Source organism: Pan paniscus, chromosome 11 (genome assembly GCF_029289425.2).
Source record: "Pan paniscus chromosome 11, NHGRI_mPanPan1-v2.0_pri, whole genome shotgun sequence".
In the NCBI taxonomy this organism is placed as follows: Eukaryota; Metazoa; Chordata; class Mammalia; order Primates; family Hominidae; genus Pan; species Pan paniscus.
The window spans coordinates 84,743,689-84,763,329 of record NC_073260.2 but is presented as its reverse complement, the minus strand read 5'-3'; the positions used below and the strand labels follow the sequence as shown (position 1 = coordinate 84,763,329).

Sequence of the window (19,641 nt, the reverse complement as noted above, 5' to 3'; positions counted from 1 at the left end):
GTTGCGGTGAGCTGAGATCGTGCCACCGCACTCCAGCTTGGGCAACAGAGTGAGACTCCATCTCAAAAACAAAGAAACAAACAAAAAAACAAAAACAACCAACTCTGTTGTTACCTGTATTTGCTCCTAGAAAATTTGCGATGAGAAAAACAGGACTGGCTCCAAAATGCATTTGAGAATCGAGTGATCCACGTCTCTCCAGAAGTTTCAAAGATTTCTTTCCCTATAGAGATGTTTTCCCTTTGATTTTCACGACCTTGATGGAGATGTGTTCTGATTTGTTGCTGCAGAAATAAGTCATAAATTCTGAAGCAATCTAAAACCTTTGTCTGCTAGTCTCTCATCATCATATAATTGTATGGTGGTGACTCTTACCAAGTTTGACTGATTTGTATACCCTGTGTTTTAAAGAACACCTTTCATCATATTTGTCGCTTCATTTTCCTGCCATATTTGCCAACATTTCTGTGGGTATTAGATAGTTGACATGCAGCAGGAGAGTATAACCATATTTCACTATGGAGTTGTAGCCGTGAGAACGATTGCATTGTTGAGGATGAAGGTTTCATATTTCAACAAAACAATATGATTCTATTCATATTACTTAGATGTATAGGACTTCCCCAATAATGTTAATCACCTTAGCCATGACTACTACAAAAAACAAAGTATTTTTATTTAAAAATGTTTACAGATTGTGTAATAGACAACAGTACTTTGGTATTTGAAAGTTATTGCCTTTCCCCTCCTAATTTTATATATTCTTTGCAAATATAGTTAACCCTTGAACAATGCAGAGGTTGGGGCACCAGCCCCTGTGTGGTCAAAAATTCAAGTATAACTTTTAATTCCCTCAAAACTTAACTACTAATAGCTTACTGTTGGCCGGAAGCCTTACCAGTAATGTAAACAGTTCACACTTATTTTGTACATTATTTGTATTATATACTGTATTCTTGCAATAAAGCTAAGTTAGAGAAAAGAAAATGTTATTAAGAAAATCATAAGGAACAGAAAATATGTTTACTAATCATTAAGTGGAGGTAGATCACCATAGAGGTCTTCATCCTTGTCAGCTGGCTGAAGAGCAGGAAGAAGAAGGATAGGTTGGTCTTCCTGCCTGTCTCAGCAGGGGCAAAGGGGAAGGAAAATCCACAAATAAGTGGACCTGTGCAGTTGAAACCTGTGTTGTTCAGGGGTCAACTGAGTTTTTCAAGTGTTTATATGGGAGTTATGGTGAGCAGTGCAGTGTGGATCTTCACAGGTGCATACTCCAAAGCCTCCACTCTCCCTTTTCACCTTTTTACCCATTATTTTTGAATAATGGGTAGGAAACTCTTCAAAATTATTTGTTCCTCCAAGTAACACTAATGTGAGACTGGAAGAACATATGTGTATGGCAGAAATGCTTGGATAATTGGGTTAGACTTGATGAGAGGGGTGAGACCATATATGTGGTGAGACATCTTGTCAGGGCAGGGCAGGATGCTCTCTGAAAAGCAAGTTTTAGACTTAACTCTCCCACTCTGTGTGTGTGTGTGTGTGTTTGTGTGCGCGCGCACACATAAATAACTTTATTTCTCTAGATAACAATTTTCTCAACTTTTTAAAAGCAAAGATTAGACCAGTGTTTATCAAATTTGGGTTGATACTCATTAGTAACCAATATTAAAATAACAATGTGTCACATGTAGTACAGCTAAGTATTGTTTCATAATTCTTTTGATTCACCTCTCTGTTTCTCTTTTGTAGGCTTGTGATCTTTAAAATGTGTTTCTTGTTGGTCATATTAAAAAAGTTTGGTAGTCATTCACCTAGGTTAGGGTTGGCATACTGCGGTCTATGTGCCAAATCCATCCCAAATCTGCCAAATCTGCCTGGTTATGTTCAGCCCATGAGCTAAAAATGGTTTTCACATGTTTAAGTGGTTAAAACAATTGAGAGGAAAATAAGGCTTCGTGGCACATGAAAATGATATGAAATTCATATTCGTGTCCACAAATAACACTTTGTTGGAACATAGTCATGCCTTGTTTTTTAATGCATTGTCTATGACTGTTTTTGTGCTACCATGGCAGAGTTGAATGGCTGTCATGTGGCCTGCAAAGCCTATCTGTCTCTTTGTAGGAGAAGTTTGCTGACCCCTGTAGCCACTCTGAAGGCTTTATGGTTCTATATTTGTGATAAAATATCAAATATAGTTCAGGTTAAAGGTATTTCCAAAGTACTCAGAAATGCTTATTTTAAAAAATACATTGAGGATGGTAATTCTGGTTTGCTTATTTGCCTAGTCTTCTGCATCTTATTTTTGAGCAAATGATGACATTTTGTGAATTATTTGCCAACTTATCACATTCCCTACCTGAATGCATTGGAAATGAATGATGTCAAAATTAATGAAGAATTACTGTTTTATCACTTTCAGAAAAGGAAACATTAGACTCCTTTACATGATTTCAGTGAAAATATCCTGATTGTTATTTTGAATTTCTACTGTACAGTTTTCTTATGTGCAATCACTGTTTTAAAGAAAGTTCAGTATAAAATGAATAAAACTTGGTTAAAAATCTCTTTACCTCCAAATGAAAGAGAAACAGTCCATTATAAGTAAGATTCGTATCTCAATGTAGATAGCACACTAACATTTAAAAAATTGTATTGCAAACACACTGATGATTACTTAAACCTATATTTTTGGTTTAAGTTGGATTTAAAATTAAAATTAAATTTATCTCTTATTTTAAAGTATGCTTAGCATTTTTGGTGCATTTTTTTCTGTTTTTATAGTCCATAACATTAGAGAGTAGGAAGAAGTCACTTTTTGTCCCATCCTGCAGAGATAACCATTATTAACATTTTGATTTATTTTCTTTCCATTGTTTTTTCATATATCCTAAAAAAAAAAAAAAACAAAACTAGGTTTTTTTTTGAGACAGGGTCTCGCTGTGTCACCCAGGCTGGAGTGTAGTGGCACGATCTCGGCTCACTGCAACCTCTGCCTCCCAGGTTCAAGTGATTCTCTTGCCTCAGCCTCCCAAGTAGCTGGGATTATAGGCACGTGCCACCACTTCTGGCTAATTTTTTGTATTTTTAGTAGAGATGGGGTTTCACTGTGTTAGCCAGGATGGTCTCGATCTCCTGCCATCGTGTTCTGCCCACCTCAGCCTCCCAAAGTGCTGGAATTACCGGTGTGAGCCACCGTGCCCGGCAAAAAAAACCCTGTATTTTTAAAAACGTTTTATTATAAATTACACTTTTATATAATATGTAATGCCTGTTTTAAAAAACATTCAAGGTATTTTTAAAAAATACGCTTATGAAAATAAAATGAAAAATAAGGGAAAGGAAACGGTGACAACCACAAAAGCATGGTTAACTTAACTCCAAATGAGAGAAATGTAAGTTAAGATGTACTGAGATATCATTTTCCACATATCAGATTGGCTAAAATCTAATTGAGCATAACATTCTATTGATGAGGTTATGGAAAAACAGCCTCTCTCATACATTAATTGAAAGAATTCATGTATGAGAGAATCTCAATTGAGGGAATGTCAGTTGAGAATACCACTGGTAGAGGGTGGTCAGACAGATTCTATCAAGATTAATGTGCATGTTTCCTTTGACATGTCAGTCCCACATCTGGGAATTTGTGAGATATGTTTATTTCATAAATCTCACACGTCTGTGTGCACACATAGTTTGCATACATGTGAAGTGGCGTTCAAAGTTTTTCATTGCAGTATTGTTTTGAGATTGGATACAACTCAAGTGCCTATCTGTCAGGGACTAGTTAAATTATGGTGTAACCTTTTTATGAATAATGTGCAGTGGTTGAAAAAACAAAAAGCTGTCTATACCCTGATAGAGGTGTAAGATGTATTATAAAATGAAATAAACAAGGTGCTTGTTTTATGACGTTTTAGACTTCGTATCAGAAGGAGGGAAAAGCAGTCTACATTTATGTTTTCATCAAGTAAAATCTGGAAGAAAAGTAATAAAAGTAGTTCCTTGATTATGTGGATGGAAGATACAGGTTGTGTTAATAAGTGAGACTTTTCATTTTTTGCTTTTATATCATACTTGATTTTGTGTAATGCCAGCATATTACCTTTTCAGAAATTTTAAATTAAAAAGTAGATAAAGAATTGTGGCAAAGGCAAAATAAAGAAAACAAAACTCTGGATTTCTTATATGAAGCTTCGAATGGCTTGGAAAACACAGGTACTTCTGGAATTGAGGCAATAGTGGAAGAAGTATTGGTAGGAGTAAAAGCAGCAGATAGCTTTTATTAAAGACATTTTAGGCATTTTGTGGGCCAGACACACAATTCAGTAACAAGCATTTTATATGCAGTGTATATATGCATATAAAGTGTGCCATTTAATACTATAGCAGCTCTATGAGGAAGGTGCTATTATTTTTCTTATTTTACAGAAGAGTAGGTTGAAGCTCAGGGTTGTTGAGTTACACTACTGGTAAATGGCAGAGCCAAGAGTTAAACCCTGGTCTATATCATGAGCCTATCCTGTTGATCGTATATATGTACTGATCACATATATATGTTATACTCTCTGTAAAGAAGATGATCTTGAATCTTCTTTCTAGCAGATACAGATAATATGGAACCTCAGAGCATACTGTTAATGTGATGAACATTTCCCATAATGTTCTTACAATAAATATAGCAATGAGATTTACTAAATGATTTCTTGTAGTGTTGCTCTGTGGTTGAAAACCTAACAAAGTACAATTTTGCTGGTGGCCACATATCACATGTGTTTTTGAGTATGGACTGAATAGGCTATATATTTTCTAGACAGTCCTGCATAAATTATTCCTTTCCATGCCAAGTCTTTCATAAATGTTGAATGGCAGTAAGTTTGAGGTTATAGTCCCTGAGAGTACCTAGACTATTTGTTTTGACTGGAAAGCCATGTATTTCAATAGTTGGCTGGGGTAAAGGAAGGAAGAGTTGTCATTCTTTTATAAAAGTTGATCTGCTTAACACAAATACATGTCTGAATAAAAGACTGTTTCCCTCCTTTTTTTTTTTTTTTTTTTTTTTTTTGAGACAGAGTCTCGCTCTGTCGCCCAGGCTGGAGTGCAGTGGCACAATCTCAGCTCACTGCAACCTCTGCCTTTCAGGTTCAAGCAATTCTCCTGCCTCAGCCTCTTGAGTAGCTGGGATTACAGGCACCCACCACCACACCCAGCTAATTTTTGTATTTTTTAATAGAGATGGGGTTTCACCATGTTGGCCAGGCTGGTCTCGAACTCCTGACCACATCGTGATCCTCCTGCCTCGGCCTCCCAGAGTGCTGAGATTACACGCACGAGCCACCATGCCCTGCCTCTCCTCTTTATTAAAGAGAGCTTAGGGCAGGGCAAAGATTCCCCTCAAGTATTTTAGATCTAGTCTAATATAAATGGGCAATTATGTCCCCCAAAATACAGTGTTAGAAGTATACAAACAGGTATATAGGCCATTTTCAACTTGCACATGATTTGGCTTAACTTGCAGAGTGGCATTTTTTTTTTTTTTAAACCAATTGCCAGCCTTTAAAATTTGGGAGATTCCACATCTCCCAAACAAGTCCAAGTTTCTGGTGTTTCTTGAAGGTTGTCAACAACCTTTACCTCTGTTTCCTGCCTAGCAGCAGTCAGCTCGTTTTTAGACAGAAGCTGTGTCCTCAGTTTTCCACAGTTCCTGCCCGTCAGCCTCACTCAGTTCTCATATCTGCTGGCCCCTGTCGGGCCCGAGCTCTTTGACCCTGTTTTGCGTTATGGAACATCACTGTGGAACTGAGCTGTTAAAACTAGCTTCTCATAACATTTTGCTAAAAAAACAAAAACCAAACCTTTGTGAATATTAATTTTTACATATTTGTGGCATATATCAACCTTATTAATTAAATAAATTATTCTGACAAATAGATATATTTAGTCATTCACCCATACTTGACCACTTAAATTTTGATGTGGTATATTTTGAGTATGTGAAAGTGCCATATCCTTCACTATTGACCATCTGGTTGATGTAAATTCTGAATTTATTTATGTGTTACTATAATCGATAGCTTTTAAAAAAGCTTGTTTCTTTATAATTGGCATTTTAAAGTTATGACATTAAACTTACATCAAGAATGTGTAGCTTAATTTTTTGATAGTAGATCTTTTTTTCCTGATAGACTACTATGTCAGTAATGAGTTATTTTTTATAGAATAAAATTAAAAGTAAATTATTCTTAACTGTTTAACTAGTAGATTAAGATTAGTTTTAGCATTATACTTTTTTTTTTAGTATCCTTTGTTTATATGTTTAACTATCATACCTTCTGATATTTTCCTGGTAATTTTTAATTTTTCAATTAGGGTAGGTTCTTGGCTTATTTTAAATTTAAGGTTATACTGTGATATTGTTACATATATTTCTAAACTATGTGAGAGTTAATATCCTTTTATCATGGAAAAGTATCTTCGTGCAGGAGACTAGTTTCAGATTTGCCTGAAGTTTAAGACTGTCAATGTTTAATGGATTCTTGAGATTTTGTTACAAACTATTTTGGTACACTTTCTCACCCTGCTCTCAATAAATCTATAAGCCACAGTTCTAATCTGCATTACTTATCTTTAGCTGAAATGAACAAACTTGAAATTTAAATCAGTGCATATAATCACCTTCCTCTTTGAGAATAAGTTTTACATGAGAAGTAGCTATGTATTAACACTAGCAGGACTTTGTGGCCAGTCTACCTGGAGTTACAGGCAGTCTGGCTTTAGGAATCAAATCTGTTCTGTTTTGGCTATATTTTAGTGTCACCTGTGTTGACACAGTTTAGTGATTATTGTCTTCCTTAGCTTAAATATTGATGGGGTAAAGATTGTGGGTTCTATGGGGGACTTAGTCTTCTAGGACAGTGGTAGGGATTGGAGGAATTTTTATTTTGTTGGACTGATTCAGGGAGAGATCAAGTCTAGAGAATTTTGCATGCTCAGGGAATCATCCTCTGCTCCCTCAAACAGGTGTTTCCCTTCCCTCTACCTTTCCTTTCCTACCACAAAAGAGAGGAGAGATTCTGCGAACATGCAGGCTGACTGCCAATTGCATTTTAGCTAAATTCCAGCCAGGTGGGTTTAAAAAAATTATTCTTATATAATCTCTGGCTTTTCACATCTTTATACCTTCTCGTAATGCTGCTATTATGTATACAGAATTATTTGCCCAAGGGTTAGATAGCGAAACCACACCATTTCTATGTAGAAAGGCATAATAGACATTCAAGTTTTTTTTTTTTTTTAAATGATTGGACTTGTGGCTGTATTCTACGTGGATATTTTCTAGAACTCAAATTCTGATACTGATTTTTGTCTTATTACGTATTGCTAGTTTTTTTGTATGCAAAATATATAGATAGAGGAATGATCATTTTTATTTCAAGAAATTTTTATCATGCACTTTTTTCATTCAAAATTTACTTTGGAGAAAGTTGTACATTAGTGTATAACAATATATTTTGGTTAAACCTTTATGATTTCAGGACAAAAATTGCTCAAGATATTGAAAGGCTAATACATCAGAGTGATATCATAGATCGTGTGGTATATGACTTGGATAACCCAAAGTAAGTCTTGATTTTAATGAACTTTTATTAGTTTTAAGTTTTTCTATAAAATTTTAGTATTATTTCTAAAAGATAAAAATTCTGTGAAAAATGTTGGTAGTTTTTAAAATAATAAATAAAAATATAGTTAATTTATAACTAGTTGTGACTTAATTAGGTTTTCATCCTTTGGGATGTAATGGTAATGGTAAGTCATGTTTACCTACTTAACTCTATCACGAGATTTTGTTTGTTTTTAGGTAGATTTTTAATGGGCTTGAGGTAAAGGTTACACAATGATGTTGTATTTTTGAAAAACTGAAATTACTTTCACTTAGGAGAGTGGATATTTTATATGAAACGCTGGCTTGTCTTGCAATACTGAGCCTTCATTTCATTAGGATAACAAATTACCATCCCTTTCGAAGGAGCATCTGCTTGATCCTTCTCCATAGTCCCCACCACACCCTGTTGTCTCTTACTGCTTATAATCGGCTCAGTCATTTAGGTTGCCTGCTCCATCTTTGGAATGCATTTTTTTGTGATCCTTGATGTGTTAGTCGTTTACTATTTAGGATTGTCACTGATATCATCACATTTTAGGATTTAAATATAAGTAAATAAATGAAAATTACAAATATTGAGTTTGACTATTATTTAGTCATCTGCCTTCTCATATGAGAAATTCAATTAGCCCTCAGTGGCTTTCTTCTCTCCCTCAACATACAAATATTTTTGGAAAATTTCACATCTTGCCAATCATATGTGGAGGAAAAAAACACATTTTTTTTTTTTTTTAGATGGAGTCCCATGCACTCTGTCTCCTAGGCTGGAGTGCTTTGGTGTAATCTCGGCCCACTGTAACCTCTGCCTCTTGGGCTTAAGTGATTCTCCTGCCTCAGCCTCCTGAGTAGCTGGGACTACAGACACATGCCACCACGCCTGGCTAATTTTTCTGTATTTTTAGTAGAGACGGAGTTTTGCCATGTTGGCCAGGATGGTCTCGAACTTCCTGACCTCAGGTCATCTGACCACCTCGGCCTCTCAAAGTACCGGGATTACAAGTGTGAGCCACCGTGCCTGGCTAAAACACTTTTTTTTTTTTCTTTTAAAGTTTTGTTAGATAAGAGTATAAGCTGTAGCAAAGCTAATGACTAAATTTGAAATAATACTGTTATAAAAAAGAGGAAACATATACCTTATTTATTTAATTATTTCAACATTGATAATTCTTTGTCAGATAAGACAGGCAGAAGTGGTAGAAACAGAAACTCAGGAACCCTGAGTGTGGCATACCAGTGCTATTTTGGACAGAATTATTGAGCATCTTAGAGTCCTAGTCTTCTCTTATTAGCGAGTAGGCTCCAGAAGAGCAAGAGTTTGCATTCAGTCAGGGAACCAAGCAGACATATGTCTCAAACAGTATCTGGCACCTAGTAGATACATGGTAAATGCTTATTTAATAATCAATATGTAAAATGAGGATAATACGTGTGCCTCTTGATGCTAATTAAATAAGATAATAGGTAATTTAGCTCTTCAAATTGAAAATAATATTCTTCAGAGAACTGCATCGTTTATGAGAATTATTGCTGCTCAGTACAGGTCATAGCCATTTTAAAAATGTTCTTTTTTGTATAAAAATAAGTATTTTAGAAATGACATGCATTCAGTGAGGCAAAAGTTCTTACTATATCAGTATAAACATAAGAATAAATCTCTTATTATAAGTTTTGTCCATAAATCTTATCCACATTTAATGTATTGATTGTGCTTGTTTTGTGCTTTAGTTTAAAAATAATGAGGAAGGTGATATGGCAGTAGTGATGTATTTTTAATTATAATTTTATTTACTTTTTGCTCATCTGTTTAAATGCAATGTATTTTAATACATTTACTTTAAAACTTTTATTTAGTTACACCATTCCAGAAGAGGGAGATATTTTGAAATTTAACTCCAAATTTGAGTCTGGGAATCTGCGCAAAGTAATTCAAATTAGAAAGTAAGTCACTTAAGATTTTCTCATTTTGTATGTGCACAGATATTTCCTAATTTTCATCAGATTTCTTTGTCTTCTATTTTCAGAAATGAATATGATCTTATTCTGAACTCAGACATAAACAGCAATCATTATCATCAGTGGTTTTACTTTGAAGTCAGTGGAATGCGACCAGGTGTTGCTTACAGGTTTAACATCATTAACTGTGAAAAGTCCAACAGTCAGTTTAATTATGGTAAGACAGTTTTCTTTCCCAATTGAGATGGCATGCAGGCATCTTAACTGTGGAAAAGAAGTTTTTTTAAAAAAATTGTCAACTTTTAAAAAATGTTTCAGTGTCTTGTTTTCTCTAGTTCTCAAAATTCAGATATTATGCAACATTTGAAATAGGTCAAGCTTTTGTTGGTGAAAAAGAGTTACTCTTATGTAGGCAAGTCCTTTAAAGTGTAATGATTGATTTCATCCAAATTGAATGGAACTAAAGGTTTATTATGTATACTCCGATGGAGACATCTGATGGTGTAATTTTTCTTCTTTAGCCTGTTAATATGGTATATTATGTTGACTGATTTTTGAACATTGAATGAACCTTTTTCATTTGGAATAAACCCCACTTGGGATAAACAAATCCCAAGTGGGATTTATTTATTAAAAAAAAAAAAGTGTGGAATAAACCCCACTTGGTCATTGTGTATAAATTGCTAATATTTTGTTAATGATTTTTTCATTTCTACTAAAGAGGGATATTGGTCTATAGTTGTCTTTTTGTTTGTTTGTTTGGTACTGTATCTGCTTTTGGTATCATGGTATTACTTCATGAAATGAGTTGGGAAGTGTTCCCTCCTCTTAATTTGCTGGAAGCACTTGTGTAGCATTGGTGTTAATTCTTAAACTTTGGTAGAATTCTGTAATGAAACCATCTGAATCTGGAGATTTCCTTTCTTGATAGTCTTTTAAACTAGAAATGTAATTTTTTTTTTTTTTTTTTGAGATGGAGTTTTGCTCTGTTACCCAAGTTGGAATGCAGTGGTGTGATTGTGGCCCACTGCAACCTCCACCTCTCAGGTTCACGTGATTCCCCTGCCTCAGACCCCCAAGCACTACAGGTGCGTGCCACCACGCCTGGATAATTTTTGTATTTTTAGTAGAGATGGGGTTTCACCATGTTGGCCAGGCTGGTCTCGCACTCCTGACCTCAAGTGATCTGCCCACCTTGGCTTCCCAAAGTGCTGGGATTGCAGGTGTGAGCCAGTGCGCCCAGCTAGAAATTTAATTTCTTGAATAGTTTTAGGGCTATTCAAATTACCTCTTTTATCTTGAGTGAGTTGTGGTAGTTTGTGCTTTTTAGGAATTGGTCCATTTCTTCTAAGTTGTTAAATGTATGTGCAGGGTTGTTTGTAGTATTCTCTTACTATCCTTTTGATTTCTGCAGGGTCTGTATTGATGGTCCCTAATTAATTCCTGCTAATGATACTCTTTTTTTCTTTGTCAGTCTAACTCTAGAGGTTTATTAGCTTTACTGACTGTTTCGAAGAACTAGTGTTTTGTTTCACTGGTTTTCCCTACTATTTGTCTCATGAGACCGTTTTAAAAAATACTCTTGAGTTGTACCCACAAAAATCTTAAAAATATAGCCTCATTCAATGTTTTTGTGTTTAGTACTTTAATATATACAAAACTAAGGATTATTTGTAAGACACCCAGTAGTCAAACATTATGCCTGTGGAAAATGACATACTTGTATGAACTTAATATCAGCATTTTAAAATTGAAACATCAAGTTTCAAGTATTAATGTTATAATGGCAATCTTGTTGTGTAAAAGAAAAGAATTTTTTTCTGGCATACAAGAAAACTTGCACTGGGGCTTGAGAAGAAACATATGTGTGACAAGTTACAAAATCTCCAAGGTCTCAATCATTTGTTGGAAAGATTGAAAAACTTTTAACAACTGAGACATGAAATGCTGTATCATCCATTTCATTTAAATCCTCTAAGTTGTTAAAAGCATGAATATGATAATGCTATTTAAGGGGACATTTCTGAAAATTAAAGCTTTCAACAGTTGAAGAGGTTGTTCCCAATTGTCATTATTTATGTGGAAAATAAGATATTGTATACTCTAGAATTACTTCACATGTATGAAAAAAAGCTTTAGTCAGATTCATTTATTTAATGCAATAATTGTGGGATGACTAGGTAGCATAATACCTGGTTTAGTTATAAACACTTTTCTAAGATTTTTAAATGGCTTAAGTAACTAATTTTTAAGTGTTTATTCTTTTAAATGTGCATATTTTGACTAAAAGTTCAGCGAGTATATTGATTTATGTGAATAGTGATAGGAATATTCTTGATGCAGTCAATTTCACATTCTTTTGTGATTTTAAACTACTAACTATGGAATGTGATATTTCTCAGAAATATGTTAACCTTAAACTTTCAATTAACTTTAAAAATTACCTTAATTGAAACTCATTCAAAGTATATTAAAATAAGTAAAGAAACCTAGTGATTTCCCTATTTAACTTGTAATGATGCTACATAATATTTTTAGAGGAGAAAAGAACAATTAATTAAATTAATTTTATTGGTATGGTGGGTGCACCTTATGAGTAAAATATAAAGGCATATTTATTCCTGATATAATAGTCAATATAATTTTCAGAAGTGCTACAAGTAGATTGCATTTTTACTAACTATATTCACTTAAAATAGAACTCTTAACACTTTAAACTTTATTAAAAACTATAACATTTTAAATTAAAAGTATACATTTTGGAGCAATGCTTCTCTGTTTCTTAAAAAAACCTATACCTTTATGTGATAGATACAATAATTTCTCTAGTGTCATTTAAAATTTTAAAATGAATAAAATTCTGTAATTAAAACTAATTCAAAGCAGTGGGACAGATGGCTGCTTTATTTTTAAATTTCCTCTCCTTCTTCCCCCTTCTCCTTTGGATATTCTTGTATGTATATCACACTTTCCAAACTCACTATGTAGTGAATTTGGAAAACAGAATGGTGTTAAGAAAAAAATAAAACCATTGACAATGCATCATCCAGAGATAATCACTTTAACATTTGTTGCTTCTTACCAGCCTTTTTTATAATGCAGTGTATGATTTCTACTTACATATAGTTATGCATTTATTTTTAAAAAAAGAAGACTCATAACCAATGCAATTTCATGTTCTGTATTTTAATCAAATTTTATGTTATCAGCATTTTTTCTGGTTATTAAATATTCCTGTGAAACATAGTTTTAAGAGACATCCAGTGGAAGTACTGTAATTTATTTATCCAAACCTTTCTTTGTAAGACAGTTGTTTCTGATTACTTTCTATTTTAAATATTGCCGAGATAAACATTATTATACATAGATATTTGTATTTATAATTCATAGAAGTATCTGTATGCCAGGTACACGTGCATGTTTTTCTGATGATAAAACAGTAGATATTTAATGTGAGAAAGTAAGTAAATTAAAAACAGTTTAAAGGAAAAACTTTAGAAAGGGAGCATCCAAAAAAAACCAGTGTTTAACATTTTGTTATCTGTTCTTATTCACATTCACATACATAATTTTAAAATTAAGTTTTACTCTTTTACAGATTTGGGATTATAGTATGAAAGCTCATGTGTAACACTACATTTTTTTTAAACTGTACAATAATTTGTAAAAAAACTTTCCCCATGCCCATTAAATATTATTCAGCAGCATCGTTAGTAATGTCTGTGTAATATTCTATTGAGTAAGGTACAATAAATGAACGATAACAGATTGAAGATTTAAGTCTTTCTCCACATTTCAAAATTATAAGCTGTCTTGCAGTAGATACCCTTAATTATTTGTTTACATATATGTTTCTGATTATTGCCATGAATTCCTAGAAGTTGGATTTCTCAAAGAGAATGAACATATGTTGCTGAAGACTAGGGAAAATGGGTACTACAGTGCTGGTGAAGTATTAAATTAGTTCAGCCTTTTTGAAGTGCATTTGATAGTATGTTTTCGGTGTTTATATTTAACAGCATCCATCCGGATTTATTTTGGTATTTTCTGTGAATTGGGATTTAACTTATTCCTATTCTTAGTGGTTAAGTAGCTACAACTAAATTCATTCGTTCTCCAAAGAGTTTTAAAGTGTCGTTGATGAATTTATTGAATTGTTAGACATTTCATATTTACAACTGCATACCTGATCCACGAATGAACGAAAGGTACGAAATATCGTTCAGAAGCCATTAAACATTGTTGCTCTGTTTTGGCTGTTACAGACAATGGTCAGGTTAGTAAAAACAGATTAGAACCTGATTGATAAAATGCCACCATAACTTGCTTATAATTCCTCACTTTTTGAATTTGAATTCAATTATTTTGACCTCTTAGACACATGTCCCCATTGGTTTGAAACACTGCAGTTCTCATAATCTATGGTCCTACATACACACTAATTATGTTTGGGGGTTTCTTGTTGATCTAGTACCACTGTGTTTCTAATTTATTTTGACTTTAAAATATAGTCTAACATCCTGTAGTTATTTTCAAATACGATATACAGACTTTTCTACCTATTTTTTCTGAATAGTTTATTCTGAATATGATTCACAATAGTTTTATCAAATACCAAAAATTTCCATTGGATTAAATTTGTGGAATAGTTTGGGAGAGACAGAATATTTTATATCCAGTCTTACTACTAAGGCACATGATGTTTTATTTTGTTGATTCAAGTTTTTTTATGCCTTCACCTATGTTTTTTAGTTTTCTTATTGTTTTATATTTCTGTTTACCTTTGTTTCTGTTGTGAAAGAGTACTCCTATTTTCAAACATTACTTCTATTAAGAAAGCTATTGATTTTTATATATTTACTTGAAAATCAACCTTCTTGCTGAACTTTTTATTAGTTGTTACAGTTTCTGAGTTGGTACTTTGGATTTTCTTGATACCTAGAATTTCTGTGATTCATAGCTATATTGTATGTCTTTCATTGTTTTTGAATAGAATTTTAACAATGTTGAAAATAAAAGGGGTACACTGGGCATCCTTGTATTTTATTTTAACTTCAATGGGAATGTTGCTAGTATGTACATTAAGCATATCCTTGTTTTGAGATACATATTTTTCTATTTCTAAAAATAAAAATAAAGAATTTCTTTTTTAAAAAAATCAGATTTAAGAATTTTTTTGCATTTATCAATGAATGTAATGCGACCATATTAGTCTATAACCTTTGGATGTGTTATATTATGTTAATAATATTCATGTTATTAAGCCACCCTTGGATTTTAGGAATAGGTCAGCTTGGCTGTGTGAATTGATCTTTTATGATACAGCTATTTTTGATTTGTTAAAATTTTGTTTAAAGGTTTTACATCATAAGTTAGACAAGTCAGTTTCTTTTTCGAGAACTATCTTTGTCTAGTTTTGGAAGGAGGCTGATCTTACTTTGAACACTTAAATGTAAAGGCTTTTATTTCTGCACCCTATGTTCTGGAGCAGTTTAAATAACATATGTTTTTAATGAAATTTGCAAAAAATGTGCCTCTAAAACTGTCTGATTCTGTACCCTTTAATTAGGTGAGAGGGGGTGCTTTTGGACTTTTTCAGAGTTTTCTATAACTCAGTCTAGACTAGTTTTTTATTTTTTGTTGAGGGAGTCTTGATAATTTGTATTATATATTTTTATGTCAGTGACATTTAGATTTTAAAAATTCAGTAGCAGAAATTTGTGTGCTATCTGCAATATGTATATTTGCTTATTCTCTGGATTAGTTTTTTCCAATTTTTTGGTACTTAAAACTTATTTTGTTGTTTTATAATTTTAAAAAGCTGGTTTATTCATTATTTCTATTGGAATTTTTTGTGCTTATTAATTTCTCTCTACCTCTCTGCAGGCTGATTTTTTTTCTTTTTCTAACTTCTAGTATGTTTACCTAAATTTATTTTTGTCTGTTGATCAAAGTATTTAAGTTTCAAATTTTCTCTTGATTACAACTTCTGTATTCCCCTTTCAAATTTTAATATTAAGATCTCCTTGTTATTTTTTGTATTACTTGTATGTAATGTGGTATCCTTTAGATTAGAATTATTTAGGCAAGAGTTTACATTTTAGTTGGTTGTATTATTTTTGTGAAGACTTTTCTCATTCTTTCAAATTTTAATCCATTTTGTTCACTGATGTGGAATTTATGATTTGCAGTAATTTTTTGTGGCTTAATATCTGGTCAGTTTTGTGCTCATGGGCACTTGGAAAATAATATTCATTCTTTTTAGGCAACATAATGTAACATACATTGTTTAGTGAGGAGAAAAAAAAAACCTGTTTTTCTTCCTACTACTCACACCACTTCCCACATTTCTGTGCCCAAATGTGTGGGGATTATTTTCTCCACACATTCCAGTTCTTCTACTCTCCAGACACCAACTGGGTGTCCTTCCTACAATTCAGTTATGATACAAACTACCTGGAGTTAGTGCAGACCTCAAGGATTAAGGACTCAGTCTCCCACGACTGCCCGTCACTACAGATGCCAGTCAAAAGTAGTGGGTCCCCAGGTTACCATACTTCTCTCTGACTTGGTTACAAACAGGGGGTCCCATAACCCTCCTCACTTTGATAATTTGCTATGGCAGCTCACAGGACTCAGGGAAACACTGAATTACGATTCACGGTTCATTATAAAGGATAGATTTAAGGATTCAGATGAACAGCCCGATGAACAGGTAGGTCCAGAAGGGTCCTGGGTACAGGAGCTTTTTTCCCCATGGAGTTGGAGTGCCCCACCCTTCTGGCATGTGGATGCATTCATCACTCGGAAGCTCTCTGAATCCCGTGTTTTGGAGATTTTTATGGAGGCTTCATCACATCGATATGATTATTAACTCAGTTTACAGCTCCTTTCCTTTCCCTTGAGGATGGAGTTTGGGGCTGAAAGTTCCAAGCTTCTTATCATGGCTTGGTCTTTTTGGTGACCAATTCCCATCAAAGAGTACACCAAGAGCTGCCTCATTAGAATAGAAGTTGTTTCTATCACCAGGAAGTTCTAAGAGATTTAGAAGCTCTTTGTCAGGGAGTGGGGTCAAAGACCAAATATTAGAACAAAAGATGTTTCTGGCACCTGCATTGCTTGGGAAATGACAAGGGTTTTAGGAGCTCTGAGCCAGGAACTGGGGGGTAGAGACCAATATATATAGAGAGAGATTTCTTATTATTTCATATTTGGCTGGGCATGGTGGCTTATGCCTGTAATCCCAGCACTTTGGGAGGCTGAGGTGGGTAGATCACAAGGTCAGGAGTTCGAGACCAGCCTGATCAACATGGTGAAACCCCATCTCTACTAAAAATACAAAAAATTAACCAGGCTTGGTGGCACACACCTGTAATCCCAGCTGCTCAGGAGGCTGAGGCAGGGGAATAGCTTGAACTCGGGAGGTGGAGGTTGCAGTGAGCTGAGACTGTGCTATTGCACTCCAGCCTGGGTGACATAGTGAGACTCTGTCCCCCAAAAATATATTGTTTCATATTTAATATTATACATCTATTCAACTTTCTATATCCTTGTTTATTTTTTGTCTTCTCTATCTACCTAAGACTTAAAAATACTTAACAGTCTTTCAATTATGTTGTGTTTCTGTCAAGCCTTCATTTAAAAAATATTTTTTTTCTATTTTAATACGATGTTACTTGGCACACAGAATTTTGTAAGTTTTCCATGTTCCTTTTGCATATCTCTTTAATAGTATAAAATTATCACATTTATCTCATTCAGCATCTTTTGCCTTGAATTCTGTTTTTATATTGGTTTGAATTTGCTTGATGTATGTTTGCTTTTTTTTTCATAAATAAGAGGTTGGATTTTGTTGTTTGATCATTTGTCTTTTAATAGACGAGTTTAACCTGTTTAAAATTCTTACAATTGATGTGTTTGGGTTTTTATGCTTTCTATTTTTGTACTTCTTTATTGTTTTCTTTATTTTTTATTCAGTGTGACACTTATTTTAGCTGTGGAATCCAAAATGTAAAATGCAAAAAAAAAAAAAAAAAAAAAAAAAAAAAGCCCCTAAACCACAAGATACAGATCACGAGGCATATTCTGCATTGGATTTTTCAGTCTTGCTCCATCTGCCTTAAGTTTAATAGAGATTCCTTCCAGATTCTGATGATAAGTTGTCTATTGTGAGTTTTCTTCTTATTTCCATGTATTTGTAAGTATTTAACTAGGAAGTTAGTAGAAGCTATGGGAGCTGTTTAGGCAGATGTAATATTTTATTAAACTTATCTTTAGATTTGTTAGGTCAGTACAACATAAAGCAAATCTTGGTTTGTCTTAACATTAACAGAATTAAAAGAAAGGGACCAATATTTTGGTAAACTAGAATTTAACATTGTAAGCAATTATAACTAGCAATAATTCATTTTAAGGGTGGGAGCTGATGACCAAAGAAAGTATGTGCAGTGGAAACTTCTTCATCTGGAGGTATTTATTTAATTGTCATACATGATTGAAATGAGGAAGTAGTATCAGTTAGGAGAGTAGCTTATTGTCTGTAATTTTTTTTTTTTTGATTGGGGCGTGCCGGTTGGGGTACTATTTAAGTGTTGGATTCTAGAAAATGTGCCCAATAGAGGTCTTGTTCTTTGGCAGTGTCCCCAAAAAGGAACAGGCTGGCAGTTGCTTCTCTTTCAAGTTGTCCTTTTCTTTGAGCTTTTAAAAAGTGATTCTATTGAATACTTAGTGGTTTTCACAAGTGAATGATCTTAAAATTAAGCAGTTTAAAAATATTTATGTTTCATACTGTATTTTCAATTGTAAAGAGAATACTGCCTTTGAAATACTGAATTTGAGAATGTGTGTCACTAAATAGTGCTGTGTCTGTTTCAATCCATCACCCCCTCTTACCCCCCCCATTACTTGGAAGGGATTTGCTGAAATTACCACTAGATGGCAGTCTTGCATTTTAGTGACTTGGAGCTTCAGTACCAAGCTTTTCTTTCACTTTCTCTCCATCTTTGTTTCTCTCAGATTTTTGAGGATTTTCAACTGCCTTCTTACATAAATTGAACATGTTTGGAACCAGGCAATAAAGTACAATTTTGGAGTCTAGTCTGTAGCATTCTCACCGCTTTGCCCACGTTAGTTAATTCAAGTCTCCTCTGCCTCCCTAGAATGGATTAGTCCCCCTGACAAATGTTCCTCATACATTTTTTTGCCTTTTGGGGTGCTCTTTACAGTTTAATATTATTTAGGTGTGTGGCTTTCCTACATTTCCTTCTTCTCTTTGTAATTAGTGTTATACATTGAGGTACTTTGAGACTATCTAAATATCTTGTTCCTTCTCAAGCTTTTAATGTATTATTATCAGTATAGACTGGGTTTCCTATTTGACTCAATGAGTTATAATTTGTTGCTATCATTATTTATTTTGATATTCAAATTGTCCAGGATTTGGCCAGTGGGATACCATTAATGCTGGTGTGTGTGCCCTTTTGAGATATCCCTGTCATTCCTTATGGGTGCCCTTGCTTTTTGGCACAAGGCCCATCTTGCTTTTCTCTGCCCCTGAATGAAATCTGCCATTTCTTCAAAGAGTGCCATTTTACTTTAGTAGTGAATGGTGTTTAAAAACCAAGATCTGGCCGGGCGCGGTGACTGACGTCTGTAATCCCAGCACTTTGGGAGGCCAAGGCAGGCGGATCACCAGGTCAGGAGTTTGAGACTAGCCTGGTCAACATGGTGAAACCCCGTCTCTACTAAAAATACAAAAATGAGCCTGGCACCTGCCTGTAATCCCAGCTACCTGGGAGGCTGAGGCAGGAGAATCGCTTGAACCTGGGAGGTGGAGGTTGCGGTGAGCCAAGATCATGCCATTGCACTCCAGCCTGGGCAACAAGAGCGAAACTCCATCTCAAAAAAAAAAAAAAAAGATCTGTACACTTGGTATACACATTGCTATTGGGTTATTACTGTTTACAAACTATCTCAATGAACAATTAGGGAGTATATTTAATACATACATAATATTTACA

The 19,641-nt window shown here is 34.1% G+C and overlaps 1 protein-coding gene across 9 annotated transcripts in view; it reads left to right on the top strand.

The window, feature by feature from the left end:
* The window catches only part of AGTPBP1 (ATP/GTP binding carboxypeptidase 1), a 195,882-nt gene that overhangs the window by 113,583 nt on the left and 62,658 nt on the right, over window positions 1–19,641 (top strand). For all 9 annotated transcript variants that reach the window (XM_034967480.3, XM_034967478.3, XM_034967479.2 and 6 more), the window contains 3 exons: window positions 7,542–7,625; window positions 9,521–9,607; window positions 9,691–9,839. In XM_034967480.3, coding sequence (XP_034823371.2) covers window positions 7,542–7,625; window positions 9,521–9,607; window positions 9,691–9,839 — 320 coding nt within the window. The remainder of the gene's footprint in view (window positions 1–7,541; window positions 7,626–9,520; window positions 9,608–9,690; window positions 9,840–19,641) is intronic.